Source organism: Gouania willdenowi (assembly GCF_900634775.1).
Source record: "Gouania willdenowi chromosome 24 unlocalized genomic scaffold, fGouWil2.1 scaffold_320_arrow_ctg1, whole genome shotgun sequence".
Taxonomy (NCBI): domain Eukaryota; kingdom Metazoa; phylum Chordata; class Actinopteri; order Blenniiformes; family Gobiesocidae; genus Gouania; species Gouania willdenowi.
The window spans coordinates 1,768,926-1,792,952 of record NW_021144848.1 but is presented as its reverse complement, the minus strand read 5'-3'; the positions used below and the strand labels follow the sequence as shown (position 1 = coordinate 1,792,952).

The 24,027-nt window shown below is 37.0% G+C and overlaps 3 protein-coding genes across 7 annotated transcripts in view; 2 read left to right on the top strand and 1 right to left on the bottom strand.

The window, feature by feature from the left end:
- The window catches only part of tbc1d32 (TBC1 domain family, member 32), a 116,422-nt gene that overhangs the window by 80,169 nt on the left and 12,226 nt on the right, over positions 1-24,027 (bottom strand). Inside the window, exon 1 of one of the 4 annotated variants that reach the window (XM_028440612.1) lies at positions 350-454. The exons of the other annotated variants lie outside the window; for them this stretch is intronic. The gene's annotated coding sequence lies outside the window, so the exon portion shown is untranslated. Of the gene's footprint in view, positions 1-349; positions 455-24,027 lie in introns of those variants that run through there. 4 annotated transcript variants of the gene reach the window in all.
- On the top strand, positions 3,457-7,669 carry gja13.1 (gap junction protein alpha 13.1). Its single transcript, XM_028440617.1, has 3 exons — positions 3,457-3,594; positions 4,518-5,439; positions 7,138-7,669. Exon 2 carries the CDS (start codon positions 4,544-4,546, stop codon positions 5,396-5,398), a length of 855 nt encoding a protein of 284 aa, XP_028296418.1. The 5' UTR covers positions 3,457-3,594; positions 4,518-4,543; the 3' UTR covers positions 5,399-5,439; positions 7,138-7,669.
- LOC114458253 (gap junction Cx32.2 protein-like) lies at positions 12,326-15,512 on the top strand. Of its 2 annotated transcripts, none has more exons than XM_028440620.1 (3): positions 12,326-12,527; positions 13,710-13,840; positions 14,531-15,512. In XM_028440620.1, exons 2-3 carry the CDS (start codon positions 13,712-13,714, stop codon positions 15,137-15,139), a joined length of 738 nt encoding a protein of 245 aa, XP_028296421.1. In that variant the 5' UTR covers positions 12,326-12,527; positions 13,710-13,711; the 3' UTR covers positions 15,140-15,512. The 2 variants fall into 2 exon arrangements, with proteins under 2 accessions (XP_028296421.1, XP_028296419.1); XM_028440618.1 differs by having other exon boundaries at positions 13,707-13,840.

Below are 24,027 nucleotides of genomic sequence, written 5' to 3'. Positions count from 1 at the left end.
GCAGACTCCACACCACAGCTTTATTACCATAGCTATTGTCTTTTGCTGTCGACATATTCTTGTTATTGTTTTCAGCCCAAAAACTGCACAATACAGTAAAACACATGCCTATATAAGCAGCTATTGTGATTGTGAGTCTGACAAACGGCGCTTAAGGCTGTGTGTTTATCACAGCAGCAGTAAATCATTAACAGTCACTTTCTTCTCCTCTCCACCTCTTCTGACCACATGAAAAGTCCATTTAGGACGATAGTCCATTGAGTGCTCACGCTGCACTATGGATTATCTTTATACTGAACATAAAGATATTAACTGTGATATCAACCTGCCTTCGCCATGTTTGTTTTACCTGTGAGGTAGTTTGAGAGGGAGGAGCCCACATTCTTAGAGGGTAGGAGGAGCCAGGGTTGTCAGGAGGATGACGTAATATTGGGGGAAAAATCCAACTGGAGCTGGAATAACAAGGAAGGGAGGAAACAGAACTTGTTTAACTTGGGCCCTCTCATTGAGGCTAAAGGAATGTATATCACTGTAGCAAAACCATTATAAAGTCAATTTTTCATAACTAGTGCAGTGCCCGTAGGAACTATGTCTTGCTATAGAAAAGTGAGAGGTTAAGTAGCTTTTTCATGGTTTACATGGGAGCTTTAATTCCTCTTTAATTCAGAAAAAACGTTAATTCCTCTTTAAACTGACCTTGTAAACATTTAATTCCTAATGCCCCCTGGCACCACCGTGATACATACGGAGTCATGGGCCCCATTCATATAATGGTATGTGTCAATGATTTGGTACCACCAACTAAAAACTCACTCACAAATAAATGAGAAAACAACTTTATTGAAATTGCCAAAAAAAAGGGGGGTGGGCCCCTCGGGCCCCTAATCAAATTGTGTGAGTCATAATCATAATCTTCGTTGAATTACCTTTGAAACGATATATCACAAGACTATGTTCCCATGAATTTGGAAGTTATCAGAAATGGGGGGTGGGCTCCCGGGCCCCATTTTAAAAAAAAGGGCTCCGAGCGTCTCATCATATTTTTTCATAAATTATTCATAACAAACTGCATTCCGATCTAAGGAGAACTAACGGAGGAGTAGTCATTTAAAAAATGGGGCCCCTGGGGACCCCTTGGCACTCCCGTGACACGTACGGGGTAATCAGAATCAGAATCAGAAATGTTTTATTTGCCATGTACAGTTTTGAGGACAGTACAAGGAATTTGACTTGGTGGTTGGTGCACAAAACAAGCAACAAAAAGAAATAAAAGAAATAAAAACAGAACAACAAAGCACAACCCAGCAACAATAATAATAATAATAATGATAAATATAAAGGATGAGGGATAAATAAAGGATAGATAGAGAATAAAGGATAAATAGGATAAATATAAATATAAATATATATATATACAGTGCAGCAGGTATCAAGCTGGTGGAGGTGGTGATCGGGTGGGGGGGGGGGGGGGGGGGTTCAGTGGGTGACTTGGGGTGTGTTCATGTGGATGGTGGCAGAGGGAAAGAAGCTGTTTTTGTGTCTGGAGGTTCTGGTCCTGATGGACCGAAACCTCCTACCAGAAGGGAGAGATTGAAACAGTTTATGACCGGGGTGGGAGGGGTCGGCCACAATCTTTCCTGCACGCCTCAAAATCCTGGAGGCGTACAGGTCCTGGAGGGAGGGCAGATTGCAGCCGATGACCTTCTCTGCAGAGTGGATGATACGCTGCAGTCTGGCCTTGTCCTTGGCCGTAGCTGCAGCGTACCAGATGGTGATGGAGGAGCAGAGGATGGACTGGATGATGGAGCTGTAGTAATGGGCCCCATTTATATATTGGTCATAATATTTGACCCGCAAATAAATGAGAAATCGACTTCGGGCTTAGAGGGTCGATGCGTACACATACATAGATTATAGCTACCAAATTTCAGCGCGATCCGTTCACGAATAACAGAGGAGTAGTGATTTTAACTAGTGTACACAACAACAACAACAACAACAACAACAACAACAACAACGTAAGTGGTGTTTTGAGTTCGGCAGCCCAGCAAAAAAAAATCTATTATATAATTTCAAGTCATAAATACAAGTTAAGAAGGTAAAATGGTCGTAGTTACCAAATAAAAAGCTATTATTGATATGCGTGTGCCTTTGTGTGTGTATGTGTGTGTGTGTGTGTGTGTGTGTGTGTGAGTGTGTGTAGCACTACCAGCTTCTGTAAACATGACTGGTTCACATGCATTAAAGTGACCTTCGGTGACCTCTAACACCGCCGTTCTAAACAAACACACCTCGTATTAAAATCTTGAACCAAGTCTTTGTTTCTTCTAAAAGTTCATAAATTCATGTTTTGTTGTGTATCCATTCAAATAAACAACAGCGACCCAAACCAGGAAATGACCTCAGATTCTTCTCCAGACATGGAAAATCAGCAATAAAATAATGAGTCAAAATCTAAAAACACCTACAACCACACAAAAAAACACTATAAACAGCAACAAAGAATACACAAAATCAATTTCAAAATACATAAAACAACAGCAAAAGTATACAAAATGAGAAACACAAAAAACCAAAAACACACAAAATGACAACAAAACACTGTAAGCTGCAACAAAAAATCAACAAAAAGGATCTTAAAGCACACAATATGAACACAAAACTACTTTAAAAAACGCAGTGACAACAAAATATACACAAGATTAGTTTAAAAACACACAAAATGAAAACAAAACACTGTAAACAGCAACAAAATATACACAAAATGGATCCTAAAACACACAAAATAAACAAAAAAATACTTAAAAAACAATTGCAAACATACACAAAATGATAACAAAAACACAGTGACAACAGAAACACATGGGATAAGTCTAAAAACACAGGAAACGACAACAAAAACACTGTAAACGGCAACTAAATATACACAAAATGGATCAGAAAACCCAGAAAAAGACAAAAATAAACACAAAATAACATCTAAAACAATCCAAAAAAAAAATGGTAGAAAATACTCAAAATAATGGAAAAAAAACAGACTGCCAACAGAAATACACAAGATAAGTCTAAAAACACACAAAATACATCCAAATACACATGAAACGGCAAAATTAACACGAAATGACAAAAACAGTGACTTTATCCGGTTGAAGGACTAAAAATTGTTTATTTAAACAGGCTTGCGACCCACTCGAGGCTCCCGACCCACATGTTGAGAACCTCGGTATTAGACATTTGGTTTTTTTCTCATAACTCTCTGTTTTGTTTCTTGTTATTTGATTATAATCTTGGAATGGTCTGAGAAATGATATGTTAATAAATAGAAACTCACTGATTCATTAAATTGATGCTAAATCATCCTTGGTTTCAATCATTACCCTTATCTTTAAACCACCTGTCAATTATTAGACGCGCTCTGAGTGCGCTCGTCTGCCTCCGACTTGTGTTGTGGTGACGGGTACAACGTGACATTACAGCCGGACAGATGTGTGTTGTGCAATATGATCCTTGATGGGTCCATGGACAGCTCCAAGGTCCACCAGCAGTTAGTGATTCCACCCCAGCACACGCAGTCCTCCAGGACCTGGTCCGCAGGTAAGAGGAAAAACTCTCTGTTCTCAACAAAAACAAAAAGTGGATTTTTCAGTGAATTTAAGTCTTTATAATATTTCCAAAGTCTCTCCCTTCGCAGTTTCTGAGAAAATCAGTAGAGATGTTCTTAAAAGTTGAGTTATGAGCAAATAACACATGGTTGAACTGGAAACCACATTTTTAGTTAAAGTTAAGCCTTTTTTGGTGATTTTCATCTACTTTGAACCTTTTGTCTGTATTTTCCTGAACCCGATGGTTCATCACATCCTATAACAGATTATTGGTGTCAATAATTGATTTAAATCCCTAAATAATCATCAAAACTCACCATTTTTAGTTTGATTTGTCAAAAGTAAATAAGTCTTGTAATGAGGATATGATCTGATCTGTTTCCGATGCTGATTTATGCAGATTTTCTTTATTTATTTTTCAGATCTCTAATCCAGGCATGACTTTATTGGTTTTATTAAATTCTTATGCTGGTATCTGGTCACTATCTGTGGGACAATGTTAAGAGGAAAATGTGTCCATCTGCAAAGCTTTTGCTTAGAATGTGAATTATGTTTAAAGGATTATGTATTTATTTATTTACAATGATGAACAGAGACTTTAGGAAGCCATGGAAACTCTAAGTTTAAGTCCTAACCACGGATTATTATAATTACCTTTAAAACTCTTCATGGAGTGATGACTTCATTGTTTTGGTGATATATTGTGTTCCCACAGTGAAAGGTTCAATGTCAGTATTTCAATGTTTGCTCAAAGTAAAGTTTAAATCATATTTAATGGTTTTTAATTGGCAGAAAAAGAAGAAACTTTTACCCAATCAAGCAACTGTATTTTTTAGTCTTTTGTTCTACATATGAGTTCTTTTTTTATGACTTGAAAAGTTAATCTATGGTTCCTTCATTTGTTCTCCTTTCCAGATCATTAACCGAACAACAGCATAAAGATGGGAGACCTGGGCTTCCTGTCAACCCTGCTGGAGAAGGTCCAGTCTCACTCCACAGTGATCGGGAAGATCTGGATGAGCGTGCTCTTCCTGTTTCGGATCATGGTTCTGGGGGCCGGTGCTGAGAGCGTTTGGGGCGACGAGCAGTCAGGTTTCCTCTGCAACACGCAGCAGCCCGGTTGCGAGAACGTCTGCTACGATTGGACCTTCCCCATATCGCACATCCGCTTCTGGGTTCTCCAGATCCTGTTCGTGGCCACGCCGACGCTGATCTACCTCGGCCACGCCATGCACATCATCCACAAAGAAAAAAAGCTGAGGGAGAAGATCTCGAGCCCTGGAGGAAGTCGGATAATCAAAGTGCCAAAATACACAGACGAGAAGGGGAAGGTGAAGATCAGGGGGAACCTTCTTGGGAGCTACCTGACCCAACTGGTGGCCAAGATCATCATCGAAGCGGCCTTCATCGTCGGCCAGTACTACCTGTACGGCTTTGTCATGGTTCCCATGTTTCCCTGCTCCAAGAAACCCTGTCCCTTCACCGTGGAGTGCTACATGTCCCGGCCCACAGAGAAGACCATATTCATCATCTTCATGCTGGTGGTGGCCTGCGTCTCGCTGCTCCTCAACGTCATTGAGATGTTGTACCTCCTCTGCACCAGAGTCCGCTGTGGATCCAGGCGTCACACGCACAAGATCACCTCGGCGGAGAACCCAGCCGGGCTCTCTCGGCCCCGGTGGCCGACCACGGAGGATGCCCTGAGGCAGAACAGGCTGAACCTGGAGCTGGAGAGCAGCATTGGAGGAAGTCTGGATGGAGCCAAGGAGGAGAAGAAGCTGCTGGGGGAACACTGAACCCCCCAGCATGGATCCATACGAAGCAGCTCAATGACGCGGTGAGCCTCACTCACGTTTACAAACATTTACATTCCGTACGAACGTAACTGAGAAGTCCCGACATCAGGGACAACCCTACCAGCATGATCCCAAATACAACATCTAGAGTTTAGAGCAAAGATGGGCAACTTCTATCACAGCGTGGGCCACAAAAATGTATTTGTTTGATTGAAGGGCCACATTATAAACATTAGGGGTGTGACGATACACTCAGCTCACGAGACGAGACAAGACACGATATTGGGTTCACAAGAAGGAGACGAGACGAGATTTTAAGAAAACTACAACGACAAAATCTATGACTGGACCAACAGACTTTTATTTAACCAAGTTGCACATTGAAATGTTTTATTATAACTCTTTACATGCATGATGTAAGCATGAGCTTTTAATAAACTACTTACTCCACAAATTGAAACTAGAACTAAAATTTACTCCTCCTCTTCTTCTTCTGCTAGACGTAGCAAAGGCACATTACTGCCCCCACAGGTCACAAATAGAAGTTTGGATAGCTAAAAAAAAAAAAAGTGAAATCTCGTTGGGTTAAATATCGCGAGATCTCGTCACACCCCTAATAAACATTCATGTCAGCATTTAGAATAATGACCTATCTGAGCATTAACACAGGAAACTACAAAGAGTTTTATAGTAATTGTGTTTTTCTCTCATTCTGTGTATGTTTGTTGTTGTCTTGCTAGTTATGTGACATTTTGTGCATTTCTTTTGTCATTTTGTGTATTTTTCCTGTAAAATGTATGTTTTTTTGGAGTCATATAATGTATTCGTGCTGTCATTTTGTGTTTTTTGGAGTAGTTTTTGTGTATTCATGTTGTTGTTTTGCTTGTTTTTTAGTACTGTGGGTTTGCTGACTCATTTTTTTGTTTGTCCTGTCTTTTTGTGTACTTTTGTCATTATTTTCTTTAATTTTTTGAGTCATTTTGTGCAATTTTGTTGTTGTTTTGTGTTATTTGGACTAATTTTGTGTAGTACTGTTGTCATTTTGTTAATTTTTGTAGTAGCTATGAGTGTTTTTGTAGTATCCTCTGTCTTTCTTGTCTTTTTTTCTGTCATTTTGTACAGTTAATTTGGGATTTAAAAATGTCCATGCAAAGATAATCTTGTGCTTCACCTTTTTAACTTTTTAGAGATTTATTAGATAAAAAGCATTTATTTTTACAGTTGGAGCCATTTTCTTTCTTGGAATTGAAACTTTTTTTAATCAAATTGTTTTCATAAGAAAAATATTGTTTAACTGGAAAAACCTACAAATTAAAACATCTACAATCAAAACATTTACAACAATAACGTCAACAAAAATAGCATCAACAAAAATAACGTCAACATCAATAACATAAACAACATTTACAACATCAACAAAACAAAGTCAGCAAAAATAACGCCAAAAAAAATAACATCAAATAAAATTTACGTAAACAAAACATAAATTATTGACAACAAAAACACATAATCAACTATTACAATGACAACAACATGATCAACAACAACATATGTTGGTGTATTGTGTGACTGGTGATAAATGTGTTATAATGATAAATGTGTTTTATCTACTTTGTTTTGATGATTTCTTACCGTTGGATGTGAAACTATGACCAAGATTCTCCGCTACAGACACGGCCGTTTTTGGTCTAAATTATGGATTTTAGTTCTTCATATTTTATATTCCTTTTGTTTTTCAGACTCCACCCCCAACCTGCCGCTCCTGAGCAAACATCAACTCTACATCGAGATGCTGTCCAGACTGAGCCTGAATGTTATTGTAAAGAAAAGCCTGATGTGTATGAAATGATATAAAGCACTGTCCACGTTGCCAGATACAGTAGTGGCCACGTTTACATGGGAGCTTTAATAACTCTTTAATTCAGAATAAATGTTCATTTCTCTTTAAACTGAACACGTAAACACTCTGAGTTAAACTTAAATCCTAGTTGGGTGGCTGGTTTATTCCAGTTTTAATTCCGAATTAGATCATTTATCTTTTTTGTAAACACTTAACTTGCTTAATTTCACTTTAAGTTAATTCTGGTCGTTCTGCGCAGGAGCGATTTACCGCGATGACGACATATTTCAGGATGGCCGCCTGGACTCCAGCCGAGACTATTTATTTATTAAGAGCTTTAGAATACATGGATATAATGAAAAACATGGATGGACGGAAGCATAAACATGCAGACTTTCACATGGACACATTAAACACACACAAACATCAGTAAACGGAACAGGCTTCACTAGGACCCGGAGGCGGAGTAAATGCGGCCCCGTACTGCACTTACAGACTGTAATATCATCAAATTTATCATTGAAAGTGTCTATTTGTATGGTTGCCGTACAGACAACCCCCGGTGCTATTGGTACGGTTACCGACCGAAGTACACGTACGCAGCGTCTTAGGGTTAGGTTTAGGGTTAGTGTTAGGGTTAGATTATTACCCAATTTCGCAACAATTTTTAAGTTTAGGGTAAGGTTTAGTCTTAATCACGTGACCTAAACTGACCAAATTGGGGCGCTACGTACGGATAGGATGTCGGTATATTGATATGGCAACCGTATGGCTAGCCACTGCCTTTATCGTGTAACATGTTGTTAGAGCTACTATCTTCACTAGGGAGCAACTATTTATTCCTGGTGATTGTTTTCCAGAGTTTTACCAGTGATTAGCTCCTATCTCCCGTCTGCTCCGCTGTCCAAACTGAAACCGTATTTCTCATATGTGGTCTTGGTGTTACAGCCGACAATAAAAGGTTTGTTGTTTATTTTTCCCGATAGATGCGACACGTCATGTCCAATCAGAGCCTTCCCAACCCCCAGACCTAAAGCGGAATTCAATAAAGCCGAATAAACCTGTTTTCCATGTAAACCTCAATTCTGGAATTACTATTTCCATGTAAACACGAAGCAGAACACTTTAATTCCTAATGATTAAATTCGGAAAAACTAATTCCGAAATAAAAAAACAAACGTTATGTAACCGTGGCCAGTAAACGATTTCCCGACTGACGACTGTTAAAGAAAATGCACAAATAAAAAAAAAGAAATGCTTGTTATTACATTTTGTCCTAAAGCTGTGCAGATTATTTCACCTTCTCCTTTTGAAGAGAAATCTGATTATTCACTGATGTAATGTTGTTTTACTGATAATTTTGCAGGTTCACAGCACTGTCAGTGTCACAGTTGCCAGATACAGCTGAAGATTTCCCAAGCAATCTTTGTAAGGCCACAAATCCACAGTTTTATGGTCATTAACGTGTTATTACAACATCGGTTTACCCAAACATGACGTTTTTAAATGAAATAAATCAGTTTCATGCTCAAAAATAAAAAAGCACCAAATCTGGCAACACCTGTGCAATAGTGAAAACATGTATTTATGCAGTGTAAAGTGGGAGTGGGCGGGGTTTCCGTGATGGTGATGATGTTAAATAAGTGAAAAGTTTTTTCATGCTCTGTGGTTTTTAATAAATGATTCAAAGTGTAAGGAAACCTGTTTCTGTTCATTTGTTCATGAATTATTAATATTTCATTTCATCTGAAACCTTAAAACAACCCATGAAAACTCTACTAATGTTTATTTGTTAGATTTGAATCTGAAATTTATATTAACCCTAAAAATAACAACCTTACACATTTTATTATACACACATTATTATTATTATTATTGTACACACTTAAGTTAAGCTTGAACAGATCATTATTTATTTATTTTAGCAAGATTTTTGTGTGATTTTGTTGTTGTTTTGTGTATTTATTTATTTTGTGGATTTACATGAATATTTGTGGTAATTTTATGTTTTGCTGTCAAATGCATTTTTGTTATCAGAGTAATTATCACAAATGATTAAATCTTGTGCTTTTTTGAGTCATTTTGAGTATTTTTGTATATCTTTGTGGTTCTTTTATGTACAGTGGAGCAAAAAAAGTATTCAGTCAGCCACCAATAGTACAAGTACTGCCACTTAAAAAGATGAGAGAGGCCTGTAATTTTCATCATAGATAAACCTCAACTATGAGAGACAAAATGAGGAAAAAAATCCTGATGTAGGATTTTTAATTAATTAATTAATTAATTAATTAATTAATTAATTGAATCCCTCGGTAAAATAAATATTTGGTCACCTACAAACAAACAAGATTTGTGTCTCTCACAAACCTGTAACTTCTTCTTTAAGAGGCTCCTCCTCCACTCGTTACCTGTATTAATGGAACCTGTTTGAACTGGTTATCAGTATAAAACACACCTGTCCACAACCTCAAACAGTCAGACTCCAAACTCTACTATGGCCAAGACCAAAGAGCTGTCAAAGGACACCAGAAACTAAATAGTAGACCTGCACCAGGCTGGGTAGACTGAATCTGCTATAGGTAAACAGCTTGGTGTGAAGAAATCAACTGTGGGAGCAATTATCAGAAAATGGAAGACATACAAGACACTGATAATCTCCCTCCATCTGGGGCTCCACGCAAGATCTCACCCCGTGGGGTCAAAATGATCACAAGAACGGTGAGCAAAAATCCCAGAACCACACGGGGGGACCTAGTGAATGACCTGCAGAGAGCTGGGACCAAAGTAACAAAGACTACCATCAGTAACACACTACGCCACCAGGGACTTAAATCCTGCAGTACCAGACGTGTCCCCCTGATTAAACCACTACATGTCCAGGCCCGTCTGAAGTTTGCTAGAGAGCATTTAGATGATCCAGAAGAGGATTGGGTGAATGTCATATGGTCAGATGAAACCAAAATAGAACTTTTTGGTAAAAACTCAACTCGTTGTGTTTGGAGGAGAAAGAACACCATACTTACAGTAAAGCATGGGGGTGGTAACATCATGCTTTGGGGCTTTCTCTCTGCAAAGGGACCAGGGCGACTGATCCGTGTACAGGAAAGAATGAATGGGGACATGTATTGTGAGATTTTGAGTGAAAACTTCCTTCCATCAGCAAGTGAAGATGAAACGTGGCTGGGTTTTTCAGCACGACAATGATCCCAAACACATCGCCCGGGCAACGAAGGAGTGGCTTTTCAAGAAGTATTTCAAGGTCCTGGAGTGGCCTAGCCAGTCTCCAGATCTCAACCCCATAGAAAATGGAAGTTGAAAGTCCGTGTTGCATAGCAACAGCCCCAAAACATCACTGCTCTAGAGGAGATCTGCATGGAGGAATGGACCAACATACCAGCAACAGTGTGTGAAAACATTATGAAGACTTACAGAAAACATTTGACCTCTGTCATTGCCAACAAAGGGTACATTACAAAGTATTGAGATGAACTTTTGTTATTGACCAAATACTTATTTTACATCATAATTTGCAAATAAATTCATTAAAGATTCTACAATGTGATTTTCTGGATTTTTTTCTCATATTGTCTCTCATAGTTGAGGTTTACCTATGATGAAAATTACAGGCCTCTCATCTTTTTAAGTGGGAAAACTTACACAATTGGTGACTAAATACTTTTTTGCCCCACTGTATTTGTATCGTCTGAGTAATCCTGTTAGTATTTCATGTATTTTTCTGTTGTTTTGATTATTTCTGTTATTTTTTGTGTAATCTTCTGTAGTTGTGTTGCTGTTTAGTTCTTCCTTGTTGTTATCTTGTGTATTTTTATTGTTATTTTCTGTATTTTTGGAGTAATTTGAGTGTTTTTCTTGCCATTCTATGAGTGTTTGTTGTAATGTTGTGTGTATTTTGTGTCACCTTTGTTATGCAGACAATGATTTCTTATTGAGGTGTGTTTGTTACTCTTTCCACAGAGCATTTGTAATAAAGTTCAGGTGATAACGGCCACTGTAGAGAAACAGTGACAGAAGAGAAAACAGGATTCTGAAAGAAAAAAGAAAATGTTTCAGAAAGAAAAAGAATGTGTGAAAGATAAAGAAAGAAAGATAAAAAGAAAGAATGTGTGAAAAGATAAAGAAAAAAGAAAGAAAACTGTGTAAAACAGAAAAAAAGAAAGTTTGTAAGTCAGAAAATAATGAAAGATTTTACAACAACTTTAATTATGAAACGTGTTACATAATACATGATTTACACAGATACACAACGCACTTATAAACTCACAAATTGATTTAAAAATGTAGCACCAAGGAGCCGTGCTCGTCCAGTGAACACAGCACACCTCTGACAGCCCCCAAAGAAAAATAGAAAAAGTGTGTATGAAAGAAAGAATGTGTAAAAGAAAGAAAGAAAGAAAGCAAATTTGTAAGAAAGAAAGAAAAAAGCGTGTAAGAAAAAAGAATGTGTAAAAGAAAGAAAGAAAGTGTGTAAGAGAAAAAAGATAGCAAGTTATTAGGAAAGAAAGAAAAAAGAAAGGAAGAAAGAAAGTGTGTAAGAAAAAAGAAAGAAAAAAAGAAGAGTAAAAGAAAGAAAGAATATGTGTAAGAAAGAAAAAAGTGTGCAAGAAAGAAAGAATGTGTGACAAAAGAAAGAAAGAAAGAATGTGTAAGAAAGAAAGAAAAAGAAACAAGAAAGGACTTTACACATATATTTATTATCAATTTTAAATTTGTAATACAAATACAATACAGTTCATTAAAATGTAAGTAAAAAAAAATCATCCATTTTTGTCAGAGTGCACCTCTGGGATACCCCCCCCCCCCCCCCCCCACGGTGTGTAACGGTACTTGGTGAGTACCCAGAGTACTCACATGGTAGTAGTAGTACTCGTATACTCGTACTGGGTAAAGTGCTTTTAGTTTCCTGCCCTTTAGTCTCATTCTGTTACTGTTTCATTGCTTTGTTGATCAATAACTGAATTTGTCAGGAACATAAAATCCTATTGATATGACTCATTAATTATTAACCCTGACAATCTCTCAGGACCAAAATTGCCAACTTCAGATTTCTTTTCCTTTTTTCTCCGTCATGTCAACGTGACAGCCCTCACTGGGGCATGTTTCGCCCTTTGCTCTCATCCAAAGTTCAGAGTTACAGACTGATGGACCGTCGTCGTCTGAGTCTGATCTGCTCTCAGAGGAACGCTTTAATCCAAAGATAAACTGAACCTGGGAATTATACATCTACAGCAACTTACAGCAACTACAGCAACTTACAGCAACTCGGTTTGGGTGAGTTTTTAGAACCAAAATCTAATGTTTAGCTGCAGTTCTTGATGCACTGTAGACAGTTCTTGAATGTAATGAAGTGTTTTCAGTAAAAGTGCATTAATAAACTTTACAGAATGAGATAAGAGTCTTTTTTTAAATTATATTCATTCCTTTATTCCAATGGTTTGCAAACGTTTTTGGCTCGAGTACCTTTTTCTCTCATTTCTGAACTCATGAACCCCCTTTTGTCCGACTCCAACATTTTGCTCAGAATTCTGTGAAAAATCAACTATAAATCATAACGATGGAATGAATGAGTGAAAACACACATTTTAAAGAATGTCATTTAGTAAATAAGTGAATGAAACAGTATTTAGTGCCTCCTGAATAGATTTATTTCTAAAGTTTCTCCCTCCTGATGTGGAACCAAGGCTGATTTTTGTATGTTCTAACCAAGAACATTTCTATCATGATTGTGTGTGTTTTTGTGTCATTTGGGGTTTTTTGTTGCTGTCTGTTCTTTTTTATTATTCAGTATATTTTTCTCTCATTTTGTGTATTTTGTTGTCATTTTTGTGTGTTGTTGGTATTATTTAAATTATTCTCTGTGTGTGTGTCTGTTGTTTTGTGTGTTGCTGGCGATTTTTCTCTCTTAGTGTGTGTGTGTGTGTGTGTGTGTGTGTGTCTTTTTTTGGTGTTATTTTGTGTATTTCTTTGTTGTCTGTTCTTTTTATTATTCAGTATATTTTTCTCTTATATTGTGTATTGTATTTGTGTAATCTCCTTCTTTTAATGCTTTCATTTGTTAATTTTCCTCTTTCTTTCTCTCTGAAGTACCTCTCGTGTACCCCTACGGGTACATTTACATTTAGATTTATTCATCTATCTATCTGTAAAGCAAGGAATCTGTCTGTCTGTCTGTGTGTTCCTCAAACATCTCTGCGAATCAGGATCAGACTGACCTGAGACTTTCAACATGGCTGCTGCTTGGTTCAAGGGTGTGCAACGTCAAATTTGTTTGGACTGCAATGATACCTTATATTAAATATTTAATAAAATTGTTTTAAATGCAGCTTGGTATTTGGTTCTTGAATTATTTTGTTCTGTTTTTCTTTTGTGTGATTTAATGTCTGTCGTTTGTGTATTATTTTTTGTTACTTTAGTGTGTACTGAATGTGTGTATTGTGTGTTTCCTTCCAGCAGCCATGGGTGAGTGGAGCTTCCTGTCGTCTCTGCTGAATAAGGTCCAGTCTCACTCCACCGTGGTGGGGAAAGTCTGGCTCAGCGTTCTGTTCATCTTCAGGATTATGGTTCTTGGTGCCGGAGCAGAAAAGGTGTGTGTTTGAGCACTTTCCGCCATGAATCTGACGATATGATGCGATTCACGATTTGCATGTCACGATACATTGTCTCACACTACTAAACAATACGATATAAAAATTACTCAAAATACACACAATGGACTTGTTAAAAAACATGATTAATCGCACGGTGAAATATCACAATATATCACCAAATCGATTTTTTCTTACACCCTAACCCAGATAAAATAACAGAAAAATATACAAAGCCACAATAAAATTATGCAAAATGACTACTAAAAAACACAAAACTACAGAAAAATACCCAAAACAAGAGAGGAAATACACACAATGAGAGCAAAAAACACACAAAATTACCTCAAAAGAAAATCCACATAAAGCACATAATGCCAACAAAAATACCCATAATGAAATAGTATTATACAAAATAGACAAAAATAACCCCAAAAACACAATGTGACAACAAAAGTATACAAAATGCTTTCTACACCCTTAACCCTAATGGAATAACAGAAAAATACTCACAAAATGCACACAATCACTCATTAAAAAACATGATTGAAACAATCAATTTGAAAATTTTCTGGATCAATACGATAACCGCGCAGTGAAATATCACGATATATTGCCGAATTGTTTTTTTCTTCCACCCCTAACTCTGATGGTTCTGACTAACTACTCGTTCTCTCCTCCCTCCTTCAGGTTTGGGGCGACGAACAGTCCAACATGATCTGTAACACCAAACAACCCGGTTGCAAAAACGTCTGCTACGACTACGCCTTCCCCATCTCACACATCAGATTCTGGGTCCTCCAGATCATCTTCGTCTCCACGCCGACCCTCATCTACCTCGGCCACGTCATCCATGTCATCCACAAAGAGAACAAGCTGAGGGAACTCACCAGTCCAAACCGCAAGGAACCAAAGTACACTGACAACAAAGGCCACGTGCAGATCAAAGGCAACCTGCTAGGCAACTACATGGCCTCCATCTGCTTCAGGATTGTCCTGGAGGTGGCCTTCATTGTGGGCCAGTACTACCTCTACGGCTTCATCATGGTGCCACTAGTGAAGTGCTCCAGAGCGCCGTGTCCCTTCACCGTGGAGTGCTACATGTCTCGACCCACGGAGAAAACCATCTTCATCATCTTCATGGTGGCCGTGTCCTGCATCTCGCTCTTCCTCAACGTGGCCGAGATCTTCTACTTGGTTTGCTGTCGCTCGTCCAGGAGGAAAAGAAAAACGGTGTCTGCAGCCGCCATCGCCATTCAGCCGCGCTTTAACGGAGGAAACCTTCACAGCACCACCTGAGAGACGAAGCTGGGGCGGAATTTAACACGTACCACGACCAACGCAAGAGAACAAATTTACTGACATTTCACAAGATAATAACTGAGATAATACCCAAGAAAACCGAGAGCATAGCTGAGACAATTCCCAAGATAATAACTGAGATAATATCAAAGATAACAACTGAGAAAATAACGAGGGATGTAACGATTAATCGTAAGGCAGTTAAATATCGATTCATAAGTATCACGTTCACATTGATTCTGTAAAAATTGAATCGCAGTACTTTTTTTAAACAGCATAGGGCGCTACATATATTTATCCTTCTCATGTCCAGAAATGTTGGCGGCGGGCGGAATCTGCTACTACTTTCTTTCTGGCCGCCTTCTACTCTTAAACATGTTAATAAATGATTCCTTACCCCTTTATCACCAAAAGAATATCTGTAATATTACGTGAATATCTGTAAAAGTCACGTTTTTCTATTAGCTCTGTCTGCTAGCGCATAGCATCTCTTCTTCACTGCAAGAATATCTGCATGCCAACCGACCACTGGGTTACCAGTGCCCTCTGCTGGTCCAAACAAATATCTGACGTAAATACAGTGCAATGAGTTCCAATTGTTAAGGCACAAAATACATTTTCAGTTGCACTTTTAAAAAGAAAAATAACTATTATGCAGTTTTGCATTGTTTACTATAGAACCAGAATTTAAATTATTAGGCTTCTTCTTCATTTGTATTATTCCTTTATTTATTTCATTCAAGATTTATTTTTAGTTAAATTGCATTGTTTTGAATAGTTTATCAAGAAATTATTTTGACAATGAAAACTAAAAGGAGAACAGTACAGTATTTTCTATTTTTTCCCCCCAAAAAATAAAGGAATATTTTTCAGTCATCATTTGTTTACAGTCCCATTTTGTAAAATAAATTGTGAGAGAATCGTATCGTGAACCCAGTATCGTGAATCGAATCGTATCAGGAGTTGAGTGAATCGTTACATCCCTAATAATAACTGAGAAAATAACTGAGGACATGCCGAACATAATACTCAAGACAATAATGAGATAATTACTCAGCTATTACGCAAGGTAAAAACTGAGGTAATACCAGCTCCTGTATGGAGATAATAACTGAAATAATACTAACGATATCTGAGAGCATAGCTGAGACAATACCGGAGATTATACCTGAGGTAATACTCAAGATAATACCCAAGATAATAACTGAGATAATACTAAGATAACTGAGAGCATAGCTGAGACAATACTCGAGATTATACCTGAGGTAATAAATGAGATAATAACTGAGATAATGACCGACATAATACCCGAAACAATAATGAGATAAATACTCAGATAATACGCAAAATAATAACAGATAATGCCGGCTCCTGTATGGAGCTGAGAGCTGGGCCACATATGGAGCCCAGGAGCCCAAGATGAGTGCTTTCCACAACAGCATTCCACAGTTCATACTTGGCAAAATGACCAATGAAGATGACGTCTTTGAAATCACCAGCTATGCTTATCTTTCTTCAACATTCAAGTTTGTCCGGCTACGCTGGGCCGGCCGTGTCAATCCAATGCCAAAACACCACATCCCACATAATTTCCTTCAGAGATTGTTACATGAAGGAACCCGTCATACTGGTAGACCAAGGCTGAGGTTTAAAGATCTCCTCAAGCAAGAACCAGAAGCCTTAGATGAAGGTGAAGAAGCCACGCATTGTCATCTGTGGCAGATGCGTGCCGACACACACAATACACAAGATAATAACTGATAATACATGAGAACATAGCTAACTTAAAAATAACTGACAAAATACCAGAAATAATACCTGAGATAATAACTGATAATAACTGAGGCATTGTATGAACATAATTATTGCCAAATAAAACACGTGTGAAATAACAGTGACTCAGCAGTAATTCTGCATCGAGGCCAAAGGGTTTTGAAGAAGTAACGTATTTTCCAGGCAATAAGTCGCTACATATTTACTTTAAAACTGAGGGTGTGACTTGTAAACAGGAGCGACTTATCTATGAATTCATAAGCAGCATAAGCAGCACCATCTAGTGAACACCTGTTTACATACTGATTTACCAATATGCATTTTATGGGGCGGGTCGTTCCGGAATCAGAGCCCGCCTCCAGACATGCTTTTATTGGCTAGTTATTTAATTGGCCCCTTCTTCAGCCAATAGCAGACCTCGTTGAAAAAAAAAGAGGGAGGCACATGTGAATGCAAACTGAACTAATTCATTTTTTTCCAACGAATTCTTGAATGTTGTGGTCAGCGACCGATACAACAGTGTGACTGACATTCTGGAAAGTACAGTAAATACTGAATTAATTTCCACTTGTTGTGAAACAGAGTCAATGCAGTTTGGGTTTGAATGTTAATGTGTGAACCTTTTCTGCGTCTTTGGGCACATAGTTATGAAACTGTAAATATCCTCATGAAAGATTCCTTTAAATGTTTTCTTTATCATTGATCTTTTGTTTCTACAGAGTGTAAACTCATGTTTTAATAAAACAAATACATAAAAACACCAACTACTGCCTTGTGTCTGGTACCAATGTTAGACTTTTAGGTTGTACAACGATTGGCCTGAAATAATAGAAGGTGGGTAGGGGTCCACGATCATTAATCATTTATAATCCTTAATTACAATTTATTTAATTATCTTGAAGTATTTTTCCATAACTATTTTCTCATTTCACTGTTTAAGCCTGAACAGATCCAGGATTTCCAACTTTTCAACTTCAGCTGGTGGCCTGGGGGCCACATGTGGCCCTAGCTCTAATTTTGTTTGGCCCTCAAAACAAATACACAAAAATAACTGTGATTCAAGAAGATACAAGGAATATAAAACCCAACATATGGCACAAAATAGTTCCAAAACACACAACATGAAAGAAAATGCACAATAGGACAACAAAAATACACTAAAAAACAACAAAGACAATAAATGACAACAAAATACACATAATTACAACAAAATAACAACAAAAACACATAAAACAACCCTAAAAATCATACAACACAACTTGATAAATACACAAAATTAAAGCACAGACACACAAAAGTACAGAAAAAAACAAAAAACCTTGTAATTTCATGTCACTTTGTGTTATTTTATGTCTGAGTTATTTGGTTTTTGTAATATTTTGTGTTATTTTATGTCCATGTTACTTTTGTGTTATTTAATGTATGTGTTTGTTTCTAAATTTTGTTTGTAATTTTGTGTTAATTTGTGTCAATTTGTGTTATTTGAGATGAGATTAGATATCCTTTATTTGTCCCACAAAGGGGAAATTTGCATTTTATGTTGTTTTTTGTTATTTTGTTTTTGTAATATTTTGTGTTATTTTACATATGTGTTCTTTTATAAATGTTGTAGTGGCTCTCCTCAAACATGGTAGAAATTCATATTGCCTGGAGAAAGAGTTTGTCAGATTATAAAAAAGCTCTTTGCAAAGCTAGAACTTCCTATTATTCAACTTTAATAGAGTAAAACAAGAATGATCCTTGTTTTTTATTCAACACTGTAGACAGGCTCACCAAAAGCTACAGCTCTGTTGAACCCTCTATTCCTGTCAACCTGAGCAGTGATGACTTCATCAACTTCTTTACTGACAAAATTCTAACAATTAGAAACAAAGCTAATGTCCCCCCTGCAGGAGTGCTCAATGATTTATTAAACAAAGCAGCTCCAGAAATATCCCCAACATGCAGCTTTTATTTACATAGTTTCACTCCAATTGGTCTATCTGAACTGACCTCATTAGTTAGTGCTTCTAAACCAACCTGTCTTTTAGATCCAATCCCAACTTCACTATTTAAAGATGTTCTTCCACTAATTAGCATTAATATGATGAACTAGATTAACACATCTCTAGTAACAGGTTATGTACCACAGGCCTTTAAAATCACTGTAATCAAATCTCTCCTTAAAAAACAACCCTTGATCCAAATGACTTGGCCAATTATAGACCAATATCCAAAATAATTGCAGGTCAACTATGTGATCACCTACATAGGAACAATTTATACGAGAGCTTTCAGTCTGGCTTTAGAGCCAATCACAGCACAGAGACTGCCTTAGTAACAGTAACCAATGATCTCCTCTTAGCCTCAGACAGAAGGTTGGTCTCAGTTCTGGTTCTCTTAGATCTCAGTGCAGCCTTCGATACGGTGGATCATCATCTACTGCTGCAGAGACTGGAAAGTGTTTTTGGGATTAAAGAAACAGCACTGGCTTGGTTTAAATCCTACCTATCAGACAGAACCCACTTTGTTCATGTTAATAATCTATCCTCAGCGCATTCCAGAGTTAATCATGGAGTTCCACAAGGTTCAGTTTTGGGACCAATACTCTTTATATTATATATGCTTCCACTAGGTAACATTATCAGAGAACATGATATAAATTTCCATTGCTATGCAGATGATACACAGCTTTATCTCTCAATGAAATCAGATGAAACTCATCAGTTATTAAAACTCCAGGCTTGTCTTAAATACATCACATCCTGGATGAGCCGTAACTTTCTCCTTCTTAACCAGGATAAAACCAAAGTGATTATATTTGGTCCCAAACACCTTAGAGATAAATTATCAGAGCAAATAGTGTCTCTGGATGGCATTACTCTGTCACCCAGCATCACACTAAAAAAGGCGTTATCTTTGATACTGACTTATCCTTTAATTCTCATATTAAACAAATCACAAGGACAGCCTTCTTCCACCTCCGTAATATCTCTAAAATCAGGAATATCTTGGCCCAGAGTGATGCTAAAAAGCTAATCCATGCATTTGTTACATCTAGATTAAATTATTGTAACTCTTTACTGTCAGGATGTCCTAGTAACTCATTAAAAAGTCTCCAGTTAATTCAGAATGCTGCAGCTAGAATGCTAACAGGTTAGCATACAAAGCTCTACGTGATCAAGCTCCTGTGTATCTTAGAGACCTGTTAGTGCCGGGCAGATCACTCCGCTCTCAGTCTGCTGGTCTCCCGGAAGTTCCTAAAGTATCTAGAAGTAGAACAGGAGGCAGAGCATTCAGCTACCAGGCCCCTCACCTTTGGAAGCAGCTTCCAGTCTCCGAGAAGCTACTACTCTCTCCACCTTTAAAAGTAAACTCAAAACCTACCTCTTTCCTAGGGCATATTGTATATCATAAAATAGCAATAACCTAAAATGGACATGATCTCGTTGTTCTGGTCACAATCACAGACTATTACACCCAGTGGTCATCACCTCATTGCGAGAGCCAATTACATTCAAAACCTACTTAATCACTAAAAGGTATGCCGTATAGTTGCGATAATTCAAGCGGACAAGCTCCATCTTGTAGTGATCACTACGTGCGCCCATTACAAGACAACACATTGTCTGTAATGGTAGCATCAGAGCAAGTGGGAGGCCTCACAACGTTTAATATTAATATTAACCTAACCACTAGGAATGAGTGTATCATAGTGTATCATGTTTTTCCTGCAGTCTGTGCCTTCTCCTCGCCCACTTTTCTGTTTCAGGTGTCTTGAAGCTGGAGCTGGCGGTTCCTGATCATTGGTTCACGGCTCAACTAGTCTGGAACACTCAGATGAAATGATCAATAGTTCACGGCTCAACTAGTCTGGGACACTCAGATGGTCTATCCTTCTATCTTATCCTGTTTGCCCCTCTGTTCACTAACCCCATCCAGTCAAAGCGGATGGCTGCCACCTCTGAACCTGGTTACACTGGAGATTTCTTCCCATCTGTCGCTAAATGCTTGTTCATGTAGATCTTGTTGGGTTCTTTCTTTATTTCTTACTACGGACTTTATAATTTGTTAAACACTCTGAGATGACTTTGTTGTAATTTGCGCTATATAAATAAAGTTGAGTTGAGTTTGTGTGTAATTTTGTGTCACTTTGTGTTATTTTATGTCCATATTACTTTGTAACCCTAGCCTTAACTTTGTGCGGCTCTCTAAAAAAAATACACACAAAAAAAACAGTGATTCAAGAAGATACAAGGAATATGAGACCAGACATATTGCACAAATTAGTTCCAAAACACACAAAATGACAGAAAATGCACAATAGGACAACAAAAATACACAAAAAGACAATGAAATAACAACAAAATATACATAATTATAACAAACAAAGAACAAAAACATATAAAATAACTGGAACAATACATAAAACTAAAACAGACACACTAAAGTACAAAAAACGTTGCTACTTTGAGTAAAGGGAGTTGAACTGTTTGAGAAAAACTAACATTAAAAACAATGTACTGCATTGAACAGCAGAGGGCAGCAGAACGTCACTGATCCACTAAAGTAGAGACGGCAACTTTTATCAGATACAGTCACGTGAATAAAGACTATTCTGAGCATCAACACAGGAAACAACAAATAGTTTGAGTGTTTTTGTTGTAGTTTTGAGTCTTTTTCTGTATTATTTGCTGTAGTTTTCAAATCATTTTGTGTATTTTCCAGTCTTTTTATGTTTTTGTCATTGTTTTGCTTATTTTCTGTTCTCTTTGTGTGTTTTGGAGTCATTTGTGTATTTTTTGTTGCAGTTTGTTTATTTTTTCCAATCACTTTGTGTGATTTTGTTGGGATATATTACATGTTTTTTGTTGTTGTTATTTTATAAATTAAATATTTATATAAATAATTATATAATTAATTAATTTGTTTTTGTTGTCATTTATTATTTTTAATGTTGTTTTGTTGCGGTCACTTGTGCGTTATGAAAAATGTGGAACATTTAGTGAGATTATGTTTGTCTTTAGTTTTCTCACGGGGGATTCTGAGCGCTATACCATTACAATGTTTTAAAGATACAGCTTTATTCTCCAAAAATTACGACTATTCTCGAAAAATATTATGACTTTAATCTCAGAGTGCTCAGATTTCTTTTAATTTTAATCTGTCACTAATACGCTGTTGTACATACTCCTTAAAACTTCTTGAATCACAGTTTTTAATAAAATTAAAAATAATAATAAAATAAAAATAAAATTAAAAAAGTTATGTATTTTATATTTTTTTAGACTAAAAACGTGTGATATTTCAATGTTCCTTTATTTCTTGTGTTTTTGACTAATTAGTTAGTCATTAATTAACACTTTCGAATTTGGTTTTCATGGAGGTGATTAGTTTAATTTTAATTTATTCATGAAATGTTAGGTGCATTATGAAACATGATGTTGCTTGTTCCCTGTTAGTTTACTTCATATGTGCACTGAATTTCCTTTTTTGTTTTCTTAAAGGGGCAGTATTATGAAAAATGTACTTTACAATGGTTTTGCTACAGTGATATAGATTCCTTTAGTCTCATTCAGAGGACCAAAGGTGAAGAAGTTCTATTTCCTCCCTCCCTTGTTATTCCACATTTTTTAAAAAGTCAGCTCCAAATGGGCGAGTTGGATTTTTCCCCAAATAATATGTCATAAGGGAGAAACTCCTCCTCCTGACAATCCTGGCTCCTCCTACCCAATAAGGATGTTCCAAACTACCTCACAGCTAAAATAAACACTGCGGTTAAAATAGAATATACATTACATGTCGTTTTCATAAAGCTACACACACAATGTGTTCTATGCATCGATTATCCAGTACATAGATTATCCAGTACGTAGATAATCCGAAGCACAGTGTGATCTACTCTCACAATCAGTTCCATTTTTAGTAGCTATAGTTAGTAATTATATCGTCTCGTATCACCTTTGACATGATCTGACTCAGCTGCTGCTGTGATAAACACACACCCTGAAACAGCGTTTGTTGGACTCACAATCACAACAGTTGCCTAAATATCCATGTGTTTTACTGTAATGTGCAGTTTTATGGCTGAAAACAAGAGTCTGTGGATAGCAAAAGTCAATAGCTATGGTATGAAGTCAACGTCTACAAACACGCCCACTCATGCATATGCATGAAGGCCCCAAAAACAGCCTGCTTTTAGAAGTGCTATTAAAGTGACTTTTCAGAGGCTAAAACTCTAGCAAACAGGCGAGTTTGGGAAAATAAAGCTCAAATACCATGTTTTTGGGTTTTTTAGAACAAATGGAGGAGGGAAAAATAAAATACTAATACTAATAATAATAATAATAATAATAATAATAATAATAATAATAATAGTAATAAATAGCATAATACTGCTTTTTGCTTTTTGGCACTGATTGCAAACAATGTTTCTTTATTTCCTGAATTTTTGACTACTGCACTTTTACATCTGTTTTTCAGGCTTGAAATGTTTAATTTAGTTTTTGATTCATTATGAAATATGACGTTACTTGTTCCGTTAGTTCAATACATTTGCAAATGTTATAATTTTGGGGGGCAATGGGTGCAGGTGGGGCGTGAAAGTTCACCTTCGTTCAAAGTGGGGAACATGGGGGTACATGGACCCCTAGGGTTACGCAATGGGACTACAGGGTGTGTGTGTGTGTGTGTGTGTGTGAGAGAGAGAGAGAGGGGGGGGAATTAACAAATAAAGTGTCTTAAATTTCTGAAAAAATTAAATAGCTTTTTGAAACTTTGGAGTTATTATTACACAATCTTAAACAACTGTTTTTTTTCTATATTTTCACTTTGTGAAATTTAAATCAAGTTCAACTAACATGCAGTTTAAAAATTTGAGCTCAAACATGATCAAAAACAAATTTTAGAAAAAGTCTTTGGGGTCGCCAGAAATTCTTGATATGAAAATGGAGTCATGATCCAAAAAAGGTTGCGAACCACTGATTTAGGAACTGTTTATTTCCACTTATTTACAAAATGACATTCTTTAAAACGTGTGTTATCGCTTGTTCATTCCATTATTATGTTCTATAGTTGTTTTTAAATTGTTTTCTACGCAAAATGTTGGTGTTGGGCAAAGGGGGAGGGGGGGG

Coding starts and splice junctions, on each gene's coding strand:
- gja13.1 (XM_028440617.1), top strand. CDS start 4,544: ATGGGAGACCTGGGCTTCCTGTCAACCCTGCTGGAGAAGGTCCAGTCT.
- LOC114458253 (XM_028440620.1), top strand. CDS start 13,712: ATGGGTGAGTGGAGCTTCCTGTCGTCTCTGCTGAATAAGGTCCAGTCT. Junction 13,841..14,530: donor TTGGTGCCGGAGCAGAAAAG/GTGTGTGTTTGA, acceptor TCCCTCCTTCAG/GTTTGGGGCGACGAACAGTC.